Raw genomic sequence first — 24,226 nt, forward strand, 5'->3', positions numbered from 1 at the left:
CTGGAGGCAGCTCCTGGGTCTCCAACCCCAGAAGGCACCTCAGGAGACCATTTCATCCACCCCTCATCCTGTCTACACTGTCTCCTCTGAAGCAGGGTAGGGTTTTTTGGCCATAACCTCCCCATTTGAAGCACCTCCGTTCCCCCGCTGACTGCAGCTTTCCAGGAGAAGGCTGTTCCCCGTATGCACAAAATGTGGGAGCCCAAAAAAAAATGCCTGCGAGAAACTACCGCGTCCCACCGTGCCCCCATGGGCAGCATTGGACGAGCTCCCCGGCACCGGGGACAAGCTCCCCGCCATGCCCGCTGTGGGTTTACCTCCACCCCGGGAGGCTGGGACACATGTAATCCAGGGGCAAGAGGAGCAAGGGATGCCCCAACCAGCAAAAAAAACCCACCCAGCAAAGCTACAACCCCCTGGGGACCACCCAGCCACCATCCCACGAGCGTGGTCCCAGAGGATATGTCACCATTCGAAACAACGCAGAGACTTGCGAAATTCCCTTAAAAAAAACAAAGTAAGTATTTATTTCTATAAAGAAGGAAAAAAAAATTTTAAAGGAAAATTATATACTCAGCATGTTTATACACTCTATGCTTAAAGACTATCGTGTTGGAGAGTCATGTCCGAAGACTGAAGGTGGCTGCTCCGGGTTTGCTGCTAGCCCGTGGCCGGCCCCTCGCCCGGCTCCTCCGGGCCGTGGGGAAGGCGAGGATGGGATGATGGAAAGCAGGGGGAGATGGTGAGGACTCTTGGAGAAACGTTCTGTGCTTGCCAGTGAGGCCGGAGCGGCTGCTGGTGCCGGCGGTGGCCGTGTCCGCTGGTGGTCGCAGCGGCGTGGAGCGTGGGTGGGTGTGTGACGTCCCCCCGGTGCCGCGAGGGTTTTGTAAGTCACGGCAGGACAACCTCACCCGAATTTGGTGCTTTGGTGTGTCGCCGAGACCAGACCAAACCATCCACCTTCCCTCGGGGCATTCCCAAAAAGTCCAATTTCTGGCTTAGCAAAGCCAGATTTTTTACAAAAATACTGCACTGACGCAAGACCTTGAGCAGATTCAAGGATTAGAAGATGGAAAGTGGGGTTTTTTTCCCCCATTTTGCCTGGGCTTGGACAGGTCCCTTCCTCCTCCTCAGCTGGAGATGAAGGTGGCTGGCACAGTGACACAGGCTTGGTGGTGATGAGAGCCCTGTGTCTCCCTGGCCCTCCCGGTGGCTCCTAATTGCCCAGGTTGTTAATGGCAACGAGCTCATTAACGGCTCCGTATTTCTTCCACTGAAATGTCATATTGATGGTTTCCCTGCTGCTTTCCCTCCCCATCCCGCCAGCGCGTGGCCCCGTTGGCTCCCCCACAAACCCCCATGGCTCACCCCCATCCCGAGGGGATGCTGAGGCAACGCTGCCCACGGCCGTAGGATTCACCGCGTCGGTCGTAGGCTTTCAGCCCCCTTCCCTCCGGAAACGATGGAGATGCACAGAAATACCAAATGCTCTGGGAAAGCCTTGAAATCACGCAGTGTATTCGGGTGCTGGTAGGGAAGGGGCTGCTGCGGCGTGAGCTCAACCCCATAGTAGACCCTAGAGAAGCCCCAGGGGGGCTCTGCGATGACAATCCCCAGCAAAAGCCAGGGTGCAGCCGCCCGACCCGGGGCGAGCGTCAGCGGCGAGCAGCTTTCGCTCGGGGTCACGGCGACGACCAGATCTGGCAGGGGCTGGGTGGGCGGTGCTGCCGGTTCCTGCCGGACCTGGTCCCCATGGGATGAGTTTTGGGGGGGATTTATTCCCTTTCGATTGAGTTTGCCCAAAGTTTCCCCGTGGCCAATGCTCGCGACATTCCTCTTCTCTTGAATTTGGGTGCCGGTCAGGGATCTTAAGAGGAACACCACCAGCAAAGGCAGCCTTGGAGGCCAAATTTATCCCAAATCCATGTTTTTCTGTCTCCATCATGTATGGGATTTTGCTCGTCATCCATCGCTCCGAGCCCCCAGGAGCCGGGGATGTGCCGGGGACCGGCTGCCTCCTCCCGCCTTCACCCCTGTGCCCCCAATTTGGGGGGGTCCAGGGGTGTAAGGTCTCCAGAAAAGGGGGAACCCCCCCGGTTGGCTCCGTCCAAGGAGGGTTTTAAACCTCTTTATCAAGCGAAGAAGGCAGGAAAAAAATATCCCACCTCTCGCCATGTGTCACGGTCCCGGCTGCCACCCAAGGCACCGCCACGGCTGGGTCTTGGGCAGCTCGTTCGGATCCACCAAAAGACTCTGAATTTGGTGAAAACAGAACAAAAAAAAAAAAAAAAAAGTGTTGATAAAGGCTCTTAAAGCAGTTGACCAACGTTTTCTCTCAGCTTTTAGAGGAGCTCGCCCCAGGAGTTGAAAACCTGCAGGTGGGGGTGGAGCAAAAGCAATTGGGAGTCGGTGCCAAATGACAAAATGCTTTAAAAAAAGAAAAGAAGAAAAAAAAAAACAAAACAAAACAAAAAAAAAACCAGGGAGTGGGGAGATTTTAGCAACCGGAGATGGTTTGTTGTGACCGAAGCATCGCGGGGTGCTGCTGCGAGGTGAGCGATGCAGGACCTTCCCCCTCGGTGGGAGGCAAAATAATCCCTGCGGCGGGTGGAGCGGGCGCTCCTGCCCCGACGAAAAGCTGCTGCACATCCTTCCCCGGTGCGCAGCAGCAAGGAGAGGAGGGAAAACTGCCCAAAAGCAGGAAAAAAAAAAAAAAAAAAAAAGGGATTTTTTGATCCAGCCTCGGGATTGAGCCCCGTGGAGGGGGAGCTGAGGCGGGCTGGGGCCGGGGACAAGCGGGTGCAATGGTGATGGAGGGTGGGATGGCTTTGGGGAAGCGAGCACGGTAACGCACACTTGCTTAGAGATAATCAGAGGACGCACTCCCCGTGGGGAGAGAAAAAAAAAATATATATATATATATACAGGAATCGCAATCGTTTCCCTAAAGCACTTCACGGCGGCGTTAGCTCAGCCCTGGTGAGCGATGGCCGAGGGGCCCTGTACAGCGACCTCCCCCCTCCCGAAAGGTAGCGAGTTTGCCTCCTAAGTTATTTTTTTAAATCTATATAAATTTAGGTCTATTTTAGTCTTTCGCAGCAATGTGCCAGTGTCTGGAGAACCAAACATCCCCTTTTTCCCCCCGCTCCGCCCCGCGGTCCCTTGATGCTAGGAGACTCGGCGCTCGATCTGCCGGAGGATGCTGCCCCGGAGGAGGGGGTGCAGCCGAAATCGGGGTGCAGCCGGAGGTGGGGAGGTGTCAGCGGGAGGCTCCGGGTGCTTTTGTTGGCAGCAAGGGTCCGACAGCGGCCGGGGAGCGCGGGCGAGGCTCGCGGGGGGGGCCATGTTTTTAGCACTTTGGTTGGTACTATCACCTGTAGACGCACTTTGATGTTGTTGCTTTGAAACTTTGCCGAGTGTAAGCAGTGTGTATTTAAAGAATTACAGAAAAAAGAAAAAAGAAAAAAAAAAAAAGAAAAAAAAAAGGTGTGTAAAGAGCTATTTTATGATTCGGTGTTGAATAAAGACTCTTGAGATTGAGGTGGGGTTTTCACTCTCCTGGGAGCCACGTTGAACCCAGCGCCGGCCAGCTCCAGCACCAAACCAGTGAGACCAGTTGCTGTTTGAGGCTTACTGGAAGCATCCCACCTCCTTACCCGCCTCTCCCTGCAAGGGTTTCAGGGCCCATGGGGCACAGGGACAAAGCGGGGTACAGGGACGGCGAGGGGGGAGCAGCCTCCCCGGGTCTTGGCTGCACCGGGAGCATTTGGCAGCGCCAAGACGGTGCCGGAGAGAGCCCCGAGGCAGCGGCGGGCGAAGCGGGGGCTCCCCGAACCCGCGTCCTTCGGCAGCGGAGGGGGCTGATCTCAGACCGTTGCAGAGGGAAAAGTAGAGTTTGGACATTTTTGTGCCGGTTCTCTGCTGGGAAAAAAAAAAAATTATCTGGAAGGAAAAAAAAAAAAAAAAGAAAAAGGGGATTAATTTTTGGTGGAGAAAACAGCCCAGGTGGCTGGGGGATTCCCGCTTCCCAGATTACAACCCCGCAGAGCTGGGAATCAGCTTTACAGGTTGGAGAACAGCACGGCAAGAGCTGGAAACCGAGCTTCCCAGAGCCCGGCCAGGCGGGTCGGGGTGTGGCAGCCCGGGGTGCAGGGAGATGGGACCACGCTGGAAGGAGATGGGCAGGAGGAAACTCCTTCCTCCGGCTCCCTGCCTCCCTCTGCCCGAGGATCTGCCATCCGCGCCGGGCGGCACGGCGGCTGCCGGCACGGGGGGACACAGGATCAGCCCCCTCCGGTCCCGCTTCTACCCCTCCCGGGCTGCCGAGCTGCGTTTTAGAATCATAGAATCACAGAATCATTTAGGTTGGAAAAGACCTTTAAGATTTCCAGCCTTAATGATTCCTAGTTTTGACTTTCATTAAAAAATAATCCAGCCACCAAGCCAGGAAACATGAAATTGCTGCTCTCCCCTTAACTGGCTTAGTGGTGGAGTTGGCAGTGTGAGGTTAATGGTTGGACTGGGTGATCTTTAAGGGCTTTTCCAACCTAAACGGTTCCATGATTCTATGATCATCCAGTCCAACCATTAACTATTACCAAGTCCAGCACTAAACCAGTTAAGGGGAGAGTAAGAATTAATTTCATGTGTCCTGGCTTGGTGGCTGCATTATTTTTCAATGAAAGTAAAAACTAGGAATCACTAAGGTTGGAAAGGATCTCTAAGATCATCAGCCCAACCACCAACCCAACACCCCCATGCCCACTAAACCATGTCCCAAAGTGCCACCTCTGCCCATTTTTTGAACCCTTCCAGGGATGGGGACTCCCCCACCTCTCTGGGCAGCCTGGTCCAATGCTTGACTACCCCTTCCAGGAAGAAATTTTTCCTAATATCCAATCTAAACCTCCCCTGATGCAGCTTGAGCCCATTTCCTCTCTTCCTATCGCTTGTTCCTTGGGAGAAGAGCCCGACCCCCCTCCCTGCCCCCTCCTGCCAGGAGCTGCAGAGCGATCAGGTCTCCCCTCAGCCTCCTCTTCTCCAGGCTGAACACCCCCAGCTCCCCCAGCCGCTCCCCACCAGCCCTGTGCTCCAGACCCATTTTCTCTTGGGAGCGTTCATCTTTAAATGCCAGCATCGAGAAACGCCGAGAGATTTTTACACAGAAGCTGTAACTGCGCTCGCTTTTCACCACGACCGCTCGGACGCTGCCGAAAACGCGCGTCAGGTGAGCGGAACGGCCGCGGGGGTCACGTTAGGGGACGTGCGCGATGGCTCTGCGCCTCCGACGGGGCCCGGAGGGGCTGTCGCACAGCAGCGCTTTACCGACGGGGCAGAAATAACACATTTGTGGTGCAACAGACCATCAACTTGCCTAATTAAACGAGACCTAGGGTTGATACCAGATAGATACCAAATTTCTTCCACTGTCTTCCATTAACACTTTTGACCTACCAGACCCAAGTCTCCCCAAGAGGATTTTCCTGCTGGATACGCCCCAAGCACCAGGATCCATCCCCTTGCCAGGGCTGGAGATGTCAGACACAGCTGCTGCCCCGAGCCGCCTTCCACAGAGTAAAAAGTGAGATGTCAGTGGCCCGTTAAGCAAAAGGAGGTAGAAACATCACTGAGCAACAGTGAGGAGCTCCAAGGGAGGTGACAGGCGGTGGGGCGATCTGTCTTGGAAGCTGTATTGGGTTTGCGTGGCAAGGTTTTTGGGAGCAGGGGGGCCACAGAGGTGGCTTCTGTGAGAAGCTGCTGGAAGCCTCCCCCATGTCCGATAGAGCCGATGCCACCGGCTCCAAGATGGACCCAGTGCTGGCCAAGGCCGAGCCCTTCAGCGACGGTGGCAGCGCCCCTGGGATGACAGAGTTAAGGGGAAAAACCCCCTGAGCCACTGCAGCCGGAGAGAGGAGCGAGAACGCGTGAGAGGAACGGCCCTGCAGCCCCGAGGGCAGGGCAGGAGGGCTCCAGGCACGGAGCAGAGATTCCCCTGCACCCCTGGGGCAGCCCATGGCGAGGCAGCTGTGCCCTGCACCCACGGAGACCCCCGGGGAGCAGAGATCCCCCTGCACCCGGGGAGGAGCCCAGCCAGAGCAGGGGATGTGCCCGGAGGAGGCTGGGATCCCGGGGGAATCCCGCGCTGGAGCAGGCTCCTGGCAGGAGCTGTGGCCCCGTGGGGAGAGGAGCCCAGGCTGGGGCAGGGTTGGTGGCAGGAATTGGGACCCCGAGGGGGACCCACACTGGAGCAGGCTGCTCCTGAGGGGCTGCGCCCGCGGGAGGGACCCACGCTGGGGCACTTGGTGAAGAGCTGCACCCCGGGGAAGGACCCACGCTGGAGCAGTTCATGGAGGACTGTCTGCGGTGGGAGGGACCCACGCTGGGGCAGGGAGGAGTGTGAGGAGTCCTCCCTGAGGAGGAAGGAGCAGCAGAGACAACGCGTGATGGACTGACCACAGCCCCCATTCCCCGTCCCCCTGTGCTGCTGGCGGGGAGGGAGAGAAAATTGGGAAACAGGGAGTGAAGTTGAACCCGGGAAGAAGGGAGGGGTGGGGGGAAGGTGTTTTAAGATTTCATTTCTGTTTCTCATTACCGTACTCTAATTTGATTGATAATAAATTAAACTGATTTGCCCTAAGTCGAGTCTGTTCTGCCCGTGACTGTAACTGCTGAGTGATCTCTCCCTGTCCTTATCCCCACCCAGGAGCCTTGCGTTGTATTTTCTCTCCCCTGCCCAGCTGCGGAGGGCGGTGACAGTGCGGCTTTGGTGGGCACCTGGGCTCCCACCCCAGAAGCACAGGGAACCAGGGTGCGCTTGGAGGGGGTCCCGCTTCCCAGCACAGCGCCTGCTTTTAAACAGGGCAAAAAACGAGTTTGGAAGGTTAACCTTTTAGCTCTAACCACGAGCTGCCACCCTGCGGGATGAAGCAAGCAGGAGAGAACAGAGGAACACCCCCATTTGCCACTGAAAGGAAGTCACCTTTTTATTGTGTTTGAGCCTGGGTTCAAAACCCCCAGAAGAAAAAAAAAAAAAGTATAAATAGGAACAAACCCCACACTTGCTGCACTACCTGTCAGCGTTGAAGAGGGCTCCTCCGCTCAGCGCGGCTTCCGAGGGGAAGGCTGAGGCGAGCCTAAGGGGATCAGTGCTGCGTAGGAAATGTCGGGGCAGGGCATCTCACAGGAGGTTGCCGCTGCCGAGGCCAAGATTTGACTCTAATTAAACAAGGCCAGTGGTTGCCTGTAAGCCCTCAAAATGACCATCTGGTAAACGGCCCATTAATTAAGCTGCTAATCAATTCTTCTTTTCATTTCGCACATTGGAAGAGGACGCCAGCCCCCGTGGCGGAGTGGGGTCTCAGTGGTTGTGGGGTCGGCCTCGCCCCCGGCCCCGTGCGCTGGGCGCAGCGTCCACGGTGGACCGGGGATTCTTGATGGTTTCGTCCACGGAGACGATGAGGCAAGCGGCCTCGGAGGCTGCTGTCAGCGCATTGATGCGCACGATGGCCGGCTCCCACACGCAGGCCTCGAAGTTATCAGCAATGTCCTCGTTGTTGACGTCCACGCCGTACCACATACCTCCCTGGGGGGAGAGAAGAGGGAAGGGGGGGGGGTCTCGTTATCGGGCTAGGCAGGACTTCAGGGCAGGGCACTGGAAAGCAAAGACGTGCAAATGTTTGGGGGAGGCAGAGACTGGACTTTGCTGTATGAAGGATGTTTGAGGGAAACACAAAGGGAAAAAAAAAAAAAACCCAAAACCAAAAACCACCACCAAAAAGCCTTTGTTGTCAGCAAACAGTGTCAGCGAGCCTCGTAAAATAGGAGGCGTGCTCCGTTTTGGAAAGAAGCTGTAGAGGCCTCACAGGACGGACTTCCACTCCACTGCTGTCACTCCCCTACCCACAGCCCCAGTTTTTGCAGCCCAAGGTACAGCCGCTCATTTTGGGGCACCCCTCCTAACCCCACAATCATCAGCAGGGTGACCTGTGGTGGGAGCAACCCCCACAAAGCAGCAGCTGCTTCCGAGAGAAGTAAACTTCCAGTCTGCAGCTCCTCTGGAAAACGCACGGTTTGGCCAACTTCTACACTCTAATTATTTCAATGTTTAATATAGAAGCCTCCCTCCTGACAAACTATGCATTTTTAAAAAGCAAATCAAAAACCCCCAGCTCTAGAAGTCACCCGACAGCCGTGATCAAAGGGAAAACAGATCATTTCCTTTTATAGAAACCTGCACCAAGCCCACACTTGATCTCGAAACCAAAACACCGCATTTAATCAGAGGACGCAAGCCTAACCGGATCCATCAGGCTCAAGGGGAAAAAAACAACAAAAAAAAAAAAAAAAAGGAAAGAAATCACACACAGTGCTGGTTCTCTCTAGCAGCCCTCGCTTCAAAGGTGGGCACCTACCTGCGCGTGCTTGGCTCGGAGCTTGTTCAGTATGTTGGTGGCATCAAAGCCAGCGTTGTCGCAGAGCTGGCGCGGAATGATCTCGAGGGCTTTAGCGTAAGCACCTATCAGCAGCTGTTGTTTGCCTGGAATGGTTCTGGAATAGTCCCGGAGATATTTGGAAAGCTCCATCTCGATCGCACCACCGCCGGCAACAACCGAGTCATTCTGAAAGAAGAAGGGAAACTCTGGCTCTCATTGCGGGAATGGGGAGAGCGGGAAAGCCTCCTTTCCTGCGGGTGTTGCACGGCAGGGTGATGCAGACACAGCGGATCCAGGGGAATCCATAGCCCAGGCTGCTGCTGTCCTGGGAAGCGCCTGCCAGCTCTGCCGGGAGCTTCAGAAACAGGCCAAGGGCCTCCAGAGGCAGCCACCAGCAGCTCTTTCCAGCTGCACACAAGATAAAGGAGTGATCGGGGGACAGTGGACCAGGAGAGGGGTCCAGGAGAGGGATGGCCAACCACAGCTCCCTTGTGCTGGGCAAGTTCCCCCTCACTTTTGTAAAGCGTTCAAATTTAAAGGTATTTGCAGCGGCACTTCCCAGCCAAGTTCTGCTATCCACCCCCCCCACCCCCCGCCATTTGTTTCAGTAGGGAGATCGGGATGTTCTTTCTAGAAGCAAAACAGTTCCAAAAATCTTGACATGCTTCTTCCCATCCCCTCAGGGCACTCAGCCTCAGAGCTGTTTTTAACCAGAAAACATGGCGTTGACACGTTACTATGCGTAACCCAGAAACGCCCGCAGTCAGGCAGCATCTACCACACAGGACCAGCAACTCCACAAGCGGAGCTCACATTTACACGTGCCTCACACTTCTCTCTTGGTGCTCCCAGCTTACCTTGACGGCCAGGGGACGGTCACCCCGAGATTGGTGACCAAGAGGGGGAAGAAGCGGTTTTAACAGGTGCTAACACACACATGGGATCAACCTTGCTGTTTAAATCTACTGAAAATCTACCCAACGCACCCAAAATCTGGCATTCGCTTTAGGATGGAGGCGTTTACACCCCAACCCAGCAAGCACAAGTTACGACTGTACTAAGAAGGCAAACACCAGGCGTGCCTGAAAAGCAGCTGCCAACGCTGCCGAGGCAACACTGCTTCAGCCACGGAACAGCACTCGAGTTAAATCAATCAGATGCTGCCTGTCTGCGCACTCCACTCGACCGGCTGAGAGCTCCCGGTCTCTCCACAAAGACCTTAGCCAAATCCTGATGTGGGAAAAGAATTCTAGAAGGAGTTACAGCTGTGCTGAGTCTGATCAACAACCCCAACGCCAAGCCAGCAGGAAGGTATCTCCTCTGGTCCTTACCTTGATTGCTCTCCTGACTATCATGATGGCATCGTGCAGGGACCGTTCCGTCTCTTCCATGAACTGCTCTGCACCCCCTCGCAGGATTATCGTGCAAGTCTTTGCCTTCGGGCAGCCTGTGAAGAAGTTATACCTGCCAACAGCATGACACAAGAAGGGTTAAATTAAGGTGATGGAGAAGCAGCGCTGCTACTCAACACGCTTTGCACAGATATGACAGCACTGGGGAGGCCGCACCTGGAATCCGGTGCCCAGTTTGGGCCCCTTAATACAAGAAGGACATTGAGGGGCTGGAGCGTGTCCAGAGAAGGGCAACGGAGCTGGGGAAGGGTCTGGAGCACAGGGCTGGTGGGGAGCGGCTGAGGGAGCTGGGGGTGCTCAGCCTGGAGAAGAGGAGGCTGAGGGGAGACCTGATTGCTCTGCAGCTCCTGGCAGGAGGGGGCAGGGAGGGGGGTCGGGCTCTTCTCCCAAGGAACAAGCGATAGGACGAGAGGAAATGGGCTCAAGCTGCGCCAGGGGAGGTTTAGATTGGATATTGGGAGAAATTTCTTTACTGAAAGAATGGTCAGGCATTGGACCAGGCTGCCCAGAGAGGTGGGGGAGTCCCCATCCCTGGAGGGGTTCAAAAAACGGGCAGAGGTGGCACTTTGGGACATGGTTTAGTGGGCATGGGGGTGTTGGGTTGACGGTTGGACTGATGATCTCAGAGGTCCTTTCCAGCCTTAGTGATTCCTAGTTTTTACTTTCATTGAAAAATAATGCAGCCACCAAACCAGGACACATGAAATTCTTACTCTCCCTTTAATTGGTTTAGTGGTGGACTTGGCAGTGCTAGGTTAATGGTTGGACTGGATGGTCTTAAAGGTCTTTTCCAACCCAAACGATTCGATGATTCTATGACAGTACGGGAACAGAGAAGTTCTTTACAAGCCAGATGCATGCCTGAAGCCGTTTCACCCTACGCAGTGCCCCTATCAGATCCTGAGCTAAGAAGCAGCGGAGCCAGGCAACATACAAGCGGAATTCAAGCTGACCCAGGAAAATCCACTCTCTCCTGTTGCTAGGGCTTTGCGCTAAACAGGTGCTCTCATTTTCACTTGGCAGGGACACAGCAGATGTTAGCAGACAGCCCCGAAGAGGATTTCTCCTCCTCTAGCAACAGGAAGAACCCCATTAGATAGGACCCAGCTTCATTGGTGCCGACAGTGAAGTGTCACTGTGGGATTATCAGTGATACGAGCGCCACATCAACCCCAAAACGCATTGCTTTTAAGTTACAAATGAAAAAATACCGCTACGCTTTCTACAAGGCATTGGGGAATAAATATATATTTTTAAGCCTGTAAAAAGAGGTAAGATTTAGATGAAAGCTTACTCCTGCCCCCTCCCTCAGCCTCACAAAAAGCAGCAATAACGCAATCTTGTCATCCCACCATCACCTTGAGAGACGCCCAAACCTGCCAATGCTTAGACCCTAACTTTTCAGACTAATATTAGAGTGCTTGCACAGGAGCACAGGTTCACAGCTTGGCGCATTTACCTCTCTCCTCCAATCTGAGTCTCCTCAAAGAGTTCGCATCGGCCCAGAACATCATCCGACAGGGCACTGACACTCGTCTGAATGGAACCACCGCAGGCCTGCACGGAAAGGAGATAAAGCGCGGCATTACCAACACTGGCAAACAAGACAAATTTTCCCAGCAGGCTCCTACTCTGCAGAGACAGCCCGGCCTTTTAGTTGATGCAAAACCAACCTGCAGGCCAGATTCAGGAAAAAAAATACCTTCCACTTTCCTCCTATCTCATGCATTTAGGCAGGCTACTGACATCAGAAATAATCCTCGACAAGCAAAATAAGATTATGCTTCTTCTAAGTGCTGACTCACAGGCTCTAGAGTCCAGCAGCTACACAAAGCAAGCTTAGGAAAAAACCACTCACGATGGAACAGGCAAGAACCAGGGAAAATAAACCTCCACCGATGCAATGTACAGACCCTAATATATAACATCAGAGAAACAAAAAAGGCAGTGCAGGTGCAATTAGCGTGTGATTGTTCATTCCATCAAGGAACAGCTTTGTCAGTATACGGCAACTTTACACAATAACCACATTGGCAAAAATATTAGGCAATTTTCATTTTAAATCTTTGTAAGGAACAGTGTGTTCAGTCACCGATTGCTGCCCTGTTTTGGGAATGACCAGCTTGGTGCTGTCAAAACTAAACAAAAAGTCTTTATTCTGAAACAAGGCAGCTCACCATCATGGTTCGCTTGAGATCTTCTTCTGGGACGCGGCCGGCACAAAACATGTCTCTGTCCGCGAAGTATTGAGTAGCCACATCACCGATAGGAAGTTTGGACAGGACAACTTTGGCTCCCGACTTGTGGATTTTGTCTAGCTTGTCATACAAGATGTTCCACTCGGCATCCACGATGGCCTGGTAATCCTAGCAGGGACAAGAGAGAAAGGGCCAAGCGCTCACATTAAAAAGCGTTTGCAAATGCTACCCTGCAGCACCTGCAAAGGGAGAGCTGGTCTAAAACAAAGGCGGCAGCGACGCTGCGCTGTGCAGCCCTGGCAGACAACTGCTTTCCAAGACTCACAGGCGATTTTAGGTCGCTCCATTTTATGCCAAAGAGCCACATCTGTTAAAATGCTTCCAGCAGCAGAACTGAGTCGTTAAAGGGGCTGGATGAACTGACAGAGAGGCAGCGACAGCTCAAGGGAGCGAGCACAAGGAGGGAGAAGGGATTATATTGATGCCTGAGAGGCATTTACAGAACCACACATGGATGTTGGGGTGGACAGACTTACAGTATCTATCACAGAGGAAAAAAACACAGATCCTGAGAAACCTCATGCTTTACCAAGTGTGCTCAGGCTTCACAAGCCTGTTGTGCTCCAGCTGTCAGTGAAACACAGCCACAGACAGCTGGGAAAGCTCACAAAAGCACACAGCAACACTGCATACAGCAGCCAACTACAAGAGAAAAGACCATCGCTTTCACCACGGCAGAGAGGGGACCTTTAAGGAAACAATTATTAAGATGACAGCGGGGCCAAGACCCTGAAAGCAAAGCACCCAGAGATCTTCAAATACCACAATTATGCAGGAACCAAATGCACGCAACATCCCGGTACTTTCCAAGGTGTCACAGGAAGACCACGTTTCATAAAGGTATTTTAACAAGATGGAAAGAGAACTACTGTCCAAATGGCTACTTTGTTTGCTTAAATATTGCAGAGGCTTTTCCAGCATTTAAAGCGCCACTTAATAAGCTTTCCCTGGAATGCCACTTGTTAGGCGTAAAGTAGTCAGCACACAGCTGACGACTGATCACGGCATAGCTGAGGAACGATGACTGAGCAGAAACATGCCCTAAACGTGCTGTAATTCAAATTCTGCCATACCCTTCTCCCAAACGAGGCAGCATAACCCGCCAGCTATTTTCAGGGGGGTGAAGGACACAGAGAAGGCAATCCCATTTATCCCACTGGCTCTCAAGCAGCCACCACGTCTTGTGGGCATGAGGAAGCGCAACAGGCTCCCCTTTCGGCTCTTACCTCCACCGTGTTTACTCGGACTTCGGCATTGTCCTTCTCAGCTTTGAGCTCCAGCTCCACATTCAGCAAGGCAATCTTGGGAGACTGATACTTCTTGGGCTGCATTTCAAACCCAGCGTAAGAGAACGTCTTCTTAAAGGCAACTCCGGCCACCAGCTGCGAGTCCTTGAAGACAGGGATTTGCGTTAGGCTCAGCCTCCCAAGGTTTTCTCAACAGGGTTAGTAACTCCCACAGGAGACTCCCTGCTTTCAGAGTCCTCATTTACAAAGCGCTCATCAACAGCTGTCTCCTTTGATTAACCCACTTTTAGAGAAAATAAGCAGCAAATATTTTCTTCTCTCTGTTCATAAAACCAGCTTCTATCACTTCCTTTCTACCCCTCAAGACGCCGCAGCCAAAGATGCTACACACAATCTGAAGATCAAGGGATGGAGCAATCTGCTCGCTCTCTCTGATGTCTTGCCTATTTCCAGATGGATATTTCTCATCCACAGCCCCACACTCGCGGGGTTTTGTTGCCCTGGTTTGTTTTTCCAAGCTCCATCACCACCTCCCGGCCTGTTTCGCAGCAGGACTGCCCTGCCCAACACTGCCCCCTGAAGGGAACTTCTTGACTTCATGGCTGGGAGAGAAATCAGCATATCAATCTCCTCCCCGCCGAGTATCTAACCAGAGTATCTAACCACGCACTGCACTGCGGACTTGGCTCTGCCCAGGACACTGAAGCCCAGAGGGTCCCTGTCCTTCCTAAGCTAGGACAAGCACCGACTTTCTCTGCTCTAGCTGACAGGGTGAGATGACCCAGGATCTCTGTCCTGGTTTCAGCTGGGATAGAGTTAATTTTCTTCCTAGTAGCAGGCATAGTGCTGTGTTTTGGATTTAGAATGAGAAGAATGTTGATAACACACTGATGTTTTAGTTGTTGCTGAGTACTGCTTATGCTAGTCAAGGACTCTTCAGCTTCCCATGCTCTGCCAGGTGCACAAGAAACTGGGAGGGGGCACAGGCAGGACAGTTGATCCAAACTGGCCCAAGGGCTATTCCATACCATACGGTGTCATGGGCAGTATAGAAACTGGGGGGGGTTTGCCAGGGAGCAGCGATCGCTGCTCGGGAACTGGCTGGGTATCGGTCAACGGGTGGTGAGCAATTGCATTGGGCATCACTTGCTTTGTATATTATTATTATCATTATTATATTGTTATTACTATCATTACTACTTTACTTTATTTCAGTTATTAAACTGTTCTTATCTCACCCCAGGAGTGTTTCTCACTCTTACTCCTCCGATTCTCTCCCCCATCCCACTGGGGCAGGGGGAGTGAGTGAGCGGCTGCGTGGTGCTGAGTTGCTGGCTGGGGCTAAACCACGACAATCTCTCACAAGCCAACCGTAGCATGCTAAATTATTTGCCCCATCCTCGTACAGGTCTCCAAGGGGTCTGACAGAAGGGCCAAACAATACAGAGTAGGGAGAGCCACTTTTATCCAGAACAGGAGACACCTCCCTCCCCAGGAGACCAATTTCTGCAAGCCTCGGAATACCAGCAGGCCCAGACACCACAAAAACAGATGCTGAAACGTTCCTAATGCACTAAATTAGTTGTCTGGGCAAGATAATGGCATAATTATAATGCCTCTTCCCAATGAAAACGCTCACGCAGAGTGTTTACAGACAGTAACAGCCACAGAATAACAACTCACAGAGACTGTGGCAGGTTTTACTTTTCAGTGGTCCCAAGCGACGGGCCAAACCTACACAGGATACAGGCAGGAGAGAGCACGGACACACCAGCTGTCCCCACAGCCCAAGAACAACTCCCTGCCACGCACCCGCGTGCAGTGCCGTACACGACAGGTATTCCAGCACTGTGGCATAAACCACACAGCCCATCCGCCCTGCTCACAGCTAGATCGGCTCCTTCACAATGTTTTCTTTGCATTTTTTCCAAGCCGGTACTCATGCATACAACCAAGACTATGTGGCTTTTGGTTCCAGAAGTAACAAAGGCTTCCCATTAAAAAAAAAAAAAAAAAATTTCATTATTTGCAGAGATGTAAATGGAATTTGTACCAGTTAACAACATTTGCTGCAGAGGGCAGCGAGGTAAGAGTGTATTTGGCTCAAAAAAGCAGATTCTCCACCTACAGAAAAGAAATCCAGCCCTACTCACTAAGCTTTTTCCTCACATCGACAGCTTTGTTTCACTTTGGTAATTCCCGAACAGGCATTATCAAGCCAGGCTGCATTTCTGCTTGAGTCAACCCATTGAAGGTGTAATGGTTTTAAACTAAAGAAGAATAGATTTAGACTGGACATACGGAAGAAATGTTTTACAGTGAGGGTGGTGAGGCACTGGCAGAGGTTGCCCAGAGAGGCGGTGGAGGCCCCATCCCTGGGAACATCCCAGGCCAGGCTGGACGGGGCTCTGAGCACCCTGCTCTGGTTAAAGCTGTCCCTGGCACTGCAGGGTTGGGCTGGGTGGGCTCTGAAGGGCCCTTCCCACCCAAAGCATTCTGTGATTCTATGACTGAAGGAGCTGTGATTGCTGTCTCCTACCCTTTCAGGACAGGCTCCGACAGAACTTACTTCCAAAGCACCTCCTTGCACCTTCTTTATTCCAATCATTTTGAGTTGTAACAAGTCGTCTAACATCATGACAGCATCTACGACCATCTTGGAGAAAAACTCCTTGCTCTGGGAGATCAGCTTAGAGCTCAGGGCTGTGGCTGCACACTTCTCCAGCAGGCTTCTCTGCTCACTGCAAGAAAGAAAGAAAGAAAAAACAAGGTCTTGTTCCCTTGCCGATTCTTTTCGCAAGCTCACAAAACACCATGTATACGGCGCGATTAATCCACTCTTACAGAAGCAAAGATCAGCTCCTTTCTATCGACGGGGAAAGCAAGGCACCCACGTGTCCAAGGCCAGACTGTCAAAGTACAATTCTCTCTTTCAGAGCCCGAGCATCAGACTAGCACTGAGCAGGTTGGTTTGCTTTTAGACACCTGAGCAAAACAGCGGGGCTCAGCATCCTCTCCTTCATCCAAAGGCAGTAAGGAGCTTCCGAAACCCTCTAAAGGTGGCACATCCTGTAAAGCATTAACTCAGGTAATGTACGCCGTAACAGAGTAGATAATACAAGGTACGCCAGGGAAATAGGGATCCGACTCCCAGGCTCCATCACCCAAGTTACTGCTGAGCATGAGAACTACATATTTCACATCACAGACCAGCAGAAAGGATCCAACTCATTTGGGTTTATTTAAGATGGTTACACGCTTCAACTTGAAGTTTTACTGCAGGTATTAGTAAGGTCAGATCAAGCAGACAAAAGCTTAAAATGCAGGGAGAAAATGAACTCTGGTATTCTCCCCTCAGTTGAAGGGATCATTTCCTTACTGCTGTTAGCTATCTAACTTCATGCATTCAACAGCTAAAAAGCGATCTGATTTTCCAAGAAGCACTGAGCATTTCACACTGCCACTGATTGCAGCAAAAGCTGCAGGTCTCCACCACCACCAGAAAAAAGAAATCAGGACACTTATTTTGGTACCTAGCTTCCTCCATGTGCACTGGAAGACACCGGCCTACATAACTTGCTGCAGCCCAAGTGAGAGCACGGCATCTTCCCCGGAGGAGCAGGAAACTCCAAAAGCTTGAGAATAACCCCGGTGTGGGGCCGCAGCTGTTCGGCCCGACCTTGAGACCTCAGCCAGAGCCAGAGCATAAGTCAGAGACGCCCTCACTCCAGCTGAACTGAAGCCCAGCTACACAACCAGGTCATCTGTAAGGGAAACTTACTCTTTATCTTCCTTCTTCACTGCAACAGCAATGTCTTTGATCTTGTTTACAGCCTGTCAAAACACAAACCAACAGCGGGATTAATAATTCATGCTCGTAAGTTCATCTGATCGGCAACTTTTCTCGTTGTATTTTACGGTACCTTTTATTCCCTACTTCAGCATCACTGAAGTTTCAAGCATTTAAGCTATTCCTTCCAGCACAGTAATTCTACGAAACACATCAACATAAGTTTAAGAAGATCAGGAAGAGGCTCAGAGCTGCTCCACTGTTTTCAGCAGAGATCTGGGGAACCAAAGGGCTGCTGAAGGAGTTAACCTCCAGAGAAGGTTCAGGTTAACGGGACCAACGCGCTTCATGAGACGTAAGGTTTACCAAGGAGCAGTAGCAATCAGGTGAATGGGAAATTAATTTTCCCACTTCTTCCTCGGAGCAAAAACAAAGGAAGCAATAGCGCTCCAGAGGTACTAGCTGGTAATAACAGCTCACTGACACCAGAGAAGGCAGCTGACGTTTGCAGTAAGACAGCGTGAGATCGCGACCGTCACCCTCAATGCCCAGTCACTACTGACTTTTGCCTGGAAGTGTGTTGTTTTTCCTTTTTGCCACAGAACTCCCCTCCCCAGACGCTCTGGTGGAACCAATACACTCCCCAGCTCTGTGGCAGCAGCTGAGCCCTCCCTTACCAGCTGCGTCGCTGTGCGGAAGGCACGGATGATGATTTGAGGATGGAGGCCTTCCTCCACGTAGGGCTTCACTTGTTTCAGGAACTCAGCAGCAAGCAGAGTTACAGACGTGGTACCATCACCAACCTGCACAGAGAGGAAACACTTTGGGTCACCCGCACACCACAGAGCCTCTGGGATAGAGGCTTCAAAACCATGCAAGGGCTTCCAGAGGAAATCAGACTTCATAATTTTCTCTCCTCACAGACTTGCAGCTGGATTCTTTAGTGATTAAGAAGGGCTGGGTTCACACTGCATCCCGTATGAGGGTGAAGTCTCATTTCCCAGTCACCTATGTTCACAAAATGTGAACTTTGTATCTTTCAAATTTCCAAACCACCCATCAGATGCGGCTGAAACAGTGTAAAAGATTTGGAAGTTATCACGAAAGAGAAGGCATCAATAAAGAAACCAGAATAAATGCCAGCACTCCATGAGCAATTCCCACTTGTTAACACAAAGTCCACGCAACCACTGACAAGAGCAAGCTTACTGCTGCATGTTTTGCTTCCGAGTGCAGCCAGGCTACCCTCCTACCTCTGCATCTTGAGATTTGGCGATGTCCACTAGCGTCTTCGCAGCCGGATGGACAACATCGAGGAGCTTCAGGATGGTGGCACCGTCGTTGGAGATAGTGGCTTTGCCTAGGATTGATGTACAAAAGGAAGTCAAGCTCGACTGCTGAGAGTAAAGCCCTGGTCAGGGCACCTCCACACCCAAGGAGCTTTTCAGACCTCAGAGAGAAGTTAGTACAAGGGTAACTTAGAATCATGGAATCACAGAATCGTTTAGGTTGGAAAAGCCCTTGAAGATCATCCAGTCCAACCATTAACCTAACGCTGCCAACTCCACCACTCAACCAATTAAAGGTAGAGTAAGAATTAATTTCATGTTTCCTGGCTTGGGGGCTGGATTATTTTTCAATGAAAGTAAAAACTAGGAATCACTAAGGTTGGAAAGGATCTCTAAGATCATCAGTCCAACCACCAACCCAACACCCCCATGCCCACTAAACCATGTCCCAAAGTGCCACCTCTGCCCGTTTTTTGAACCCCTCCAGGGATGGGGACTCCCCCACCTCTCTGGGCAGCCTGTCCCAATGCTTGACCAATCTTTCCAGGAAGAAATTTTTCCTGATATCCAATCTAAATCTCCCTGCGGCCTGACGAGCAAGGCCAGGCCCAGCCTGATCCATGGCCTCGGGCAGGGCCGCCCGCTGCGCACTTCAGACCAGCCAGCCTCCCTGTGCTTCACCCGTTCACCTTTCACGTCAAACGTGTCCCCAACCTGTTATTACACTACACTGCTCCCCAATAAAGCCCTGGTCCCGCATCACTGTGAATTTTGTTATGTCTGAACAACCACAGGCTCTCCTCCCAAATTTCCACCTAAAAGCCATTTTTCTTCAGCCAAATGACTGTTTTTTTTTCTCCTACATGATTTGAGATGTGATGGCCACGATGTTTTAATACACTCCTGCAGCCAGATACACAGCTATGAAGCGGCTGAAAAGGAAAGTGAAGGGTGACCCCATGGAGAGGGGGAGCCCAAAACAACTGTTTCACAGAGGGTGTCTCAGCAGGTGCCTCCATGCTGTATCAACAGCGTCTTTTGAGTCCATTTTTGGAGCAGATCAAGGGAATTTAGTTTGAGTGCAGAACACCTCTTCACACCAACTAATAGGGGCTTTAAATTCATTTCCCTTTTAGTTCTCAATAGCCTCCCCAGACGGACAAAAACAGATATTCTATTCTGCCACTCGCATGATGGAAGAGACTAGAAATCAATCATAGTAGTTATTAGGTAAATTTAAATCCAATTATCCTTTTTATTAAAGTTATTACACTTCCAATTTGTAAGAACTATTTACAGACAATACCAAGACCTTCCACTCCACCCTTCAATACCAGCAATAAAAAAAAGCCCACAAACAATACACTTGTTTGGTGACTTCATCAAGTCTTTTCAGAGGGGGGGCCAAGTCTCATCCCCAAATCATACCAAAAAAATAATCAACCCAGTAACATCCACAGACCTCACACTCAGCCACAACAAGGGCTGAGTAACTCCATACGTATTATGAGCCTTGTTTTAAAAATAAATAGAGATGGTCAGGGATAGCTGAAGACCAGGGTCAAAACACACTTGGAAACCTCCTTTCTGGTACAGACCTTCTCGTATCTAGTCCCACTAACCACGGATCTACCCAACCTCACAACAAAGACCACAGCTGCCTTATTGAATCATTTAGGTTGGAAAAGACCTTTAAGATCATCCACTCCAACCATTAACCTAATACTGCCAACTCCACCACTAAACCAATTAAAGGTAGAGTAGCAATTTCATGTGTCCTGGCTTGGTGGCTGGATTATTTTTTAATGAAAGTAAAAACTAGGAATCATTAAGGTTGGAAAGGACCCCTAAGATCATCAGTCCAACCACCAACCCAACACCCCCATGCCCACTAAACCATGTCCCAAAGTGCCACCTCTGCCCATTTTTTGAACCCCTCCAGGGATGGGGACTCCCCCACCTCTCTGGGCAGCCTGTTCACCTGTGTGGAGTGATTGCTGGAGGTGACTTAGACACCAGACGTAGATTTACGATTACAAGAAAGGTACAGCATTGAAGAAGCTTTCTGGATGGAATGCAGCTGGATGCAAGGAATCTATCCCACAGAAGTTCCTAAGCCTGTAACCTTGGATGTTGCAACCCAGGGGAGCCTGGTGTGCTGATTCTGAGAGGAGCTGCCCAGGGGGTGGAGTGGTGTGGAGACATCACGGCCAAGCCCTGTGATAAGGGAACTCGAAGGGGCACCATGGCCTTGATAAGCTGCATAAGTGATACCCTGCGTCAGCAAACTATCATGATGTTGACAAAAATGCTGTCCTTTAGTAACTTTTACTCATTATAACATCATTATAATACTAGAACACACTCCCATCTCAAAACCCACCCGCCTCCAAGGTAAGACCCCCCCTCACTGAGCCTGCGCTGACTTTTTCTGGGCCTGTACCTTTAAAACGAAGCGAGAAAGTTTTACACCAATCGTAACAAAAGTAGGTATGACTAGAGTCCCTCAAGCTCCACCTAATGTGTAAAATACTATAAAATTGGCCTAAGGGAGAGGGGATGTTAGGGAAGACATCACCGTATACTACTCTGACCTCTGGGATCAGTCGACGGGCTGAGCCTCTCTTCCCCCCCATCGGGACGCCTTTGGGTAAGAATCTAACACTTGGTTATACCAAGTGCCTCCGCGAGAAACTTAGAAACCTCTATAGAGTCACTTTATGTCTTTTGATGCATCTGTGTTATTCTAACCTTTGGCAAGCGTAGGTGCCTTGCAGTCAGTGAATTTATCACCGGTAATCCAAAGAACCTGTGTGTCTGTTGCTTTAATAAATTGCTTTGACTTATTGGTCTAGCGTGATAGTGGTCATTGAACGCGACCACACACTTTAAGCGTGGCCGTGATAGTTCATGCAGCACAACTAGACGAAAGGTGCCTACGTTATTTGTGAATCCGTAATCGTGATAGTTCAGTGTGCTGAACGCAACCGGACTTATAACGATAAATTGGGTACCTTCCAAAGCCTCTCTTCACGCAACAACCTGACCACCCTTTCCGTGAAGAAATTTTTCCTACTATCCAATCTAAACCTCCCCTGACACAGCTTGAGCCCATTTCCTCTCATCCTATCACTAACTACTTGGAAGAAGAGACCAAACAGGCAGCAAACAGGTAGTTCCTCAGGTAAGTCTGACAATTATCTTCTCTTCAACAGCAGAGGCCAGAGTCAAGGTGTAAAACTAAACACTGAGACAGAGGCTGAACCTCTACTACGAGAGTTAAGTTTAGTACGGGGTGAAGAAGTTGAAGTCTGGATATATGCAAATGCTGGTTTTAATTGGTATGAAGATGTGAATAAATACGCACGCTGCCAGCGTGTGCTGTCCTTGGAGATTATTTCCGAGTCGCTTTTCTACGCGGCTGTGCGAGACCACTGCCCAGCGCTTACCCTGGTCATCCACGATGAGCTTGTCCATGCCCCGAGGTCCCAGGGTAGTGCGCACAGCTTCCGCGATAACCTGGCAGGCATTGATGTTGCTGACGAGCTGAGGGATCCCTTGCGAGGTGTCCGTCCCCTCCTTCAGCAGGATAACCGGTGTTGGCTGAGGAGAGAACCCAGAGCAGAGCCGTTACTCCAATCCCAACAGCCTGCGGACAACCTGGAGCTAACTCCTCACACAGCCCAGCAAGCCACCATCACACAAAAAGGCCGAGATCAACACCTGCAGCCTCCTTAAAATTCCTCTGCCTTCACACCAGCTAGCTGCCTTCCATCTCCCAGTGCTCCCACAGCGTAACTGGAATTCACCCAGTGCCTCCAGTGCATGCTCTGAGACCGTACAGTAACGGTCCCCAAAAGCGGGCTTCCTCCACACAGCGTAGTTCAGCAAAGTTCTGATCTCGACGCTAGACTGGAGAAGACAGTACACGCAGTGATGCTGAGAGAGCGGGGAACTGCCCGAGTGCTGCGACCGGATCAGTGATTCTTTACGGTAGCGCCAGCAAGATGGTCAGCAGGACAGGCACAGCAGCCCCTTCCTCGTCACGCCTCAAATCAGAGCCCAAGCTGCCCACTGCTGAAAGATGCTTTCACAGAGAGGACGCAGTAGATGAACACAATTTAAGTGATTACACCTGCCAGCCAGCCTCTGAGCTGTCTCCAGCACAGTTTACTATCAGAGGCCACAGCAGAGAGGGGCTTCTCACTGCTCTGGGAGCGCACCAGCCCTTTTCACAAAGCAAACGTGCCTTACAGGCAAAGCTCCAACCAAGTCCGAACGCAGCCAAAGTTTGCGAGGCACGTGGTTTTACACAACCGCCTGCAGGCAGAGAGCAAAATTATACCGTGACTGTTGCACTAAAGAGTGCGGGAATAGAACAGGGGGGTGAGGATCACAGTTAGGGCTCCCTAAAACCTGGAAAGGTCTTGTGGAAGAAAACGTACCGAGTTCTTCCATGCCCACCGGAGCAGAGATCTCAACACAAATGAACCCTGGCATCCCTGAGAAAATCAGGGTAGAGGCAGACACACTGCCCTTGTGCTGCAGCTGCCTGCTCCTGAGCTACCGCAGCGGGGCTCGGAGCTGGGGAGCACCAGGGCCGAAGGGGACCCACAGCCAGGGGAGGTGCTGGGCCGGGCGGCTGAGGGGGCCGCAGCCATGGGGCTGGGGTGGGAGACGTGGGCTGGGGCTCCAGGAGCGCCTCACATCATCATGGAATAGAATCATGGAATCGTTTAGGTTGGAAAAGACCTTTAAGATCATCCAGTCCAACCATTAACCTCACACTACCAACTCCACCACTAAACCAATTAAAGGGAGAGTAAGAATTAATTTCATGTTTCCTGGCTTGGGGGCTGGATTATTTATAATGAAAGTAGAAACTAGGAATCGTTAAGGTTGGAAAGGATCTCTAAGATCATCAGCCCAACCACCAACCCAACACCCCCATGCCCACTAAACCATGTCCCAAAGTGCCACCTCTGCCCGTTTTTTGAACCCCTCCAGGGATGGGGACTCCCCCACCTCTCTGGGCAGCCTGTTCCAATGCTTGACCACTCTTTGCGTGAAGAAATTTCTCCCAATATCCAATCTAAACCTCCCCTGGCGCACCTTGAGCCCATTTCCTCTCATCCTATCGCTTGTTCCTTGGGAGAAGAGCCCGACCCCCCTCCCTGCCCCCTCCTGCCAGGAGCTGCAGAGCGATCAGGTCTCCCCTCAGCCTCCTCTTCTCCAGGCTGAACACCCCCAGCTCCCTCAGCCGCTCCCCACCAGCCCTGTGCTCCAGACCCTGCCCCAGCTCCGTTGCCCTTCTCTGGACACGCTCCAGCCCCTCTTGTGCTGAGGGGCCCAAACTGGGCACCGGATTCCAGGTGCGGCCTCCCCAGTGCCGAGCAGAGGGGCACGATCGCCTCCCCGCTCCTGCCGCCCGGCCCGCACGACTACAGCTCCCAGCACGCACCGCTCCCGCCCAGCCCAGCCGCTCGCACCCGGGCCCAGGAGGCCGGCGGGAACCGGGGCCCGCCGTGCCCCCTCACGCCGCGGACAGCGGCAGGCCTCCGCGGCAGGGCGGCTTCCGCCCTCCCCAGCGCGCAGCGGCCCCGCTATAACCCCGCCAAACACGGCCCTCGGAAGGTGGCGGAGGCCGAGCAGGGCTCCCCCGGGCAGCGGGGGGCGGCGGCGAGGCGGATGGCGGCGGATGGCGGGGGATGGCACTCACCATCATCCCGGCGGTGAATCCTCGCTGCCGCTCCCCCCCGGCTCCGGCAGGCCCTGCCCCACAATGCACCGCGCCCGCC

The 24,226-nt window shown here is 52.1% G+C and overlaps 1 protein-coding gene across 1 annotated transcript; it reads right to left on the reverse strand.

The window, feature by feature from the left end:
• Nucleotides 1-7,298: 7,298 nt before the first annotated feature.
• On the reverse strand, nt 7,299-24,167 carry CCT7 (chaperonin containing TCP1 subunit 7). Its single transcript, XM_075708868.1, has 12 exons — nt 24,148-24,167; nt 21,878-22,031; nt 18,393-18,499; nt 17,817-17,942; nt 17,131-17,183; nt 15,919-16,090; nt 13,329-13,493; nt 12,022-12,210; nt 11,304-11,401; nt 9,764-9,896; nt 8,412-8,618; nt 7,299-7,582 (listed from the first exon to the last, which is right to left on the reverse strand). Exons 1-12 carry the CDS (start codon nt 24,151-24,153, stop codon nt 7,358-7,360), a joined length of 1,635 nt encoding a protein of 544 aa, XP_075564983.1. The 5' UTR covers nt 24,154-24,167; the 3' UTR covers nt 7,299-7,357.
• Nucleotides 24,168-24,226: the final 59 nt, after the last annotated feature.

The sequence above is a fragment of the Pelecanus crispus genome, chromosome 4 (assembly GCF_030463565.1).
Source record: "Pelecanus crispus isolate bPelCri1 chromosome 4, bPelCri1.pri, whole genome shotgun sequence".
In the NCBI taxonomy this organism is placed as follows: Eukaryota; Metazoa; Chordata; class Aves; order Pelecaniformes; family Pelecanidae; genus Pelecanus; species Pelecanus crispus.

Excerpts from the sequence above, each read along its gene's own strand:
- CCT7 (XM_075708868.1), bottom strand. Across the intron at positions 18,500-21,877 it reads GCTCATCGTGGATGACCAGG|GCAAAGCCACTATCTCCAAC; the intron begins GTAAGCGCTGGG and ends CATCAATCCTAG. Across the intron at positions 16,091-17,130 it reads GTGAAGAAGGAAGATAAAGA|TGAGCAGAGAAGCCTGCTGG; the intron begins GTAAGTTTCCCT and ends TCTTTCTTGCAG.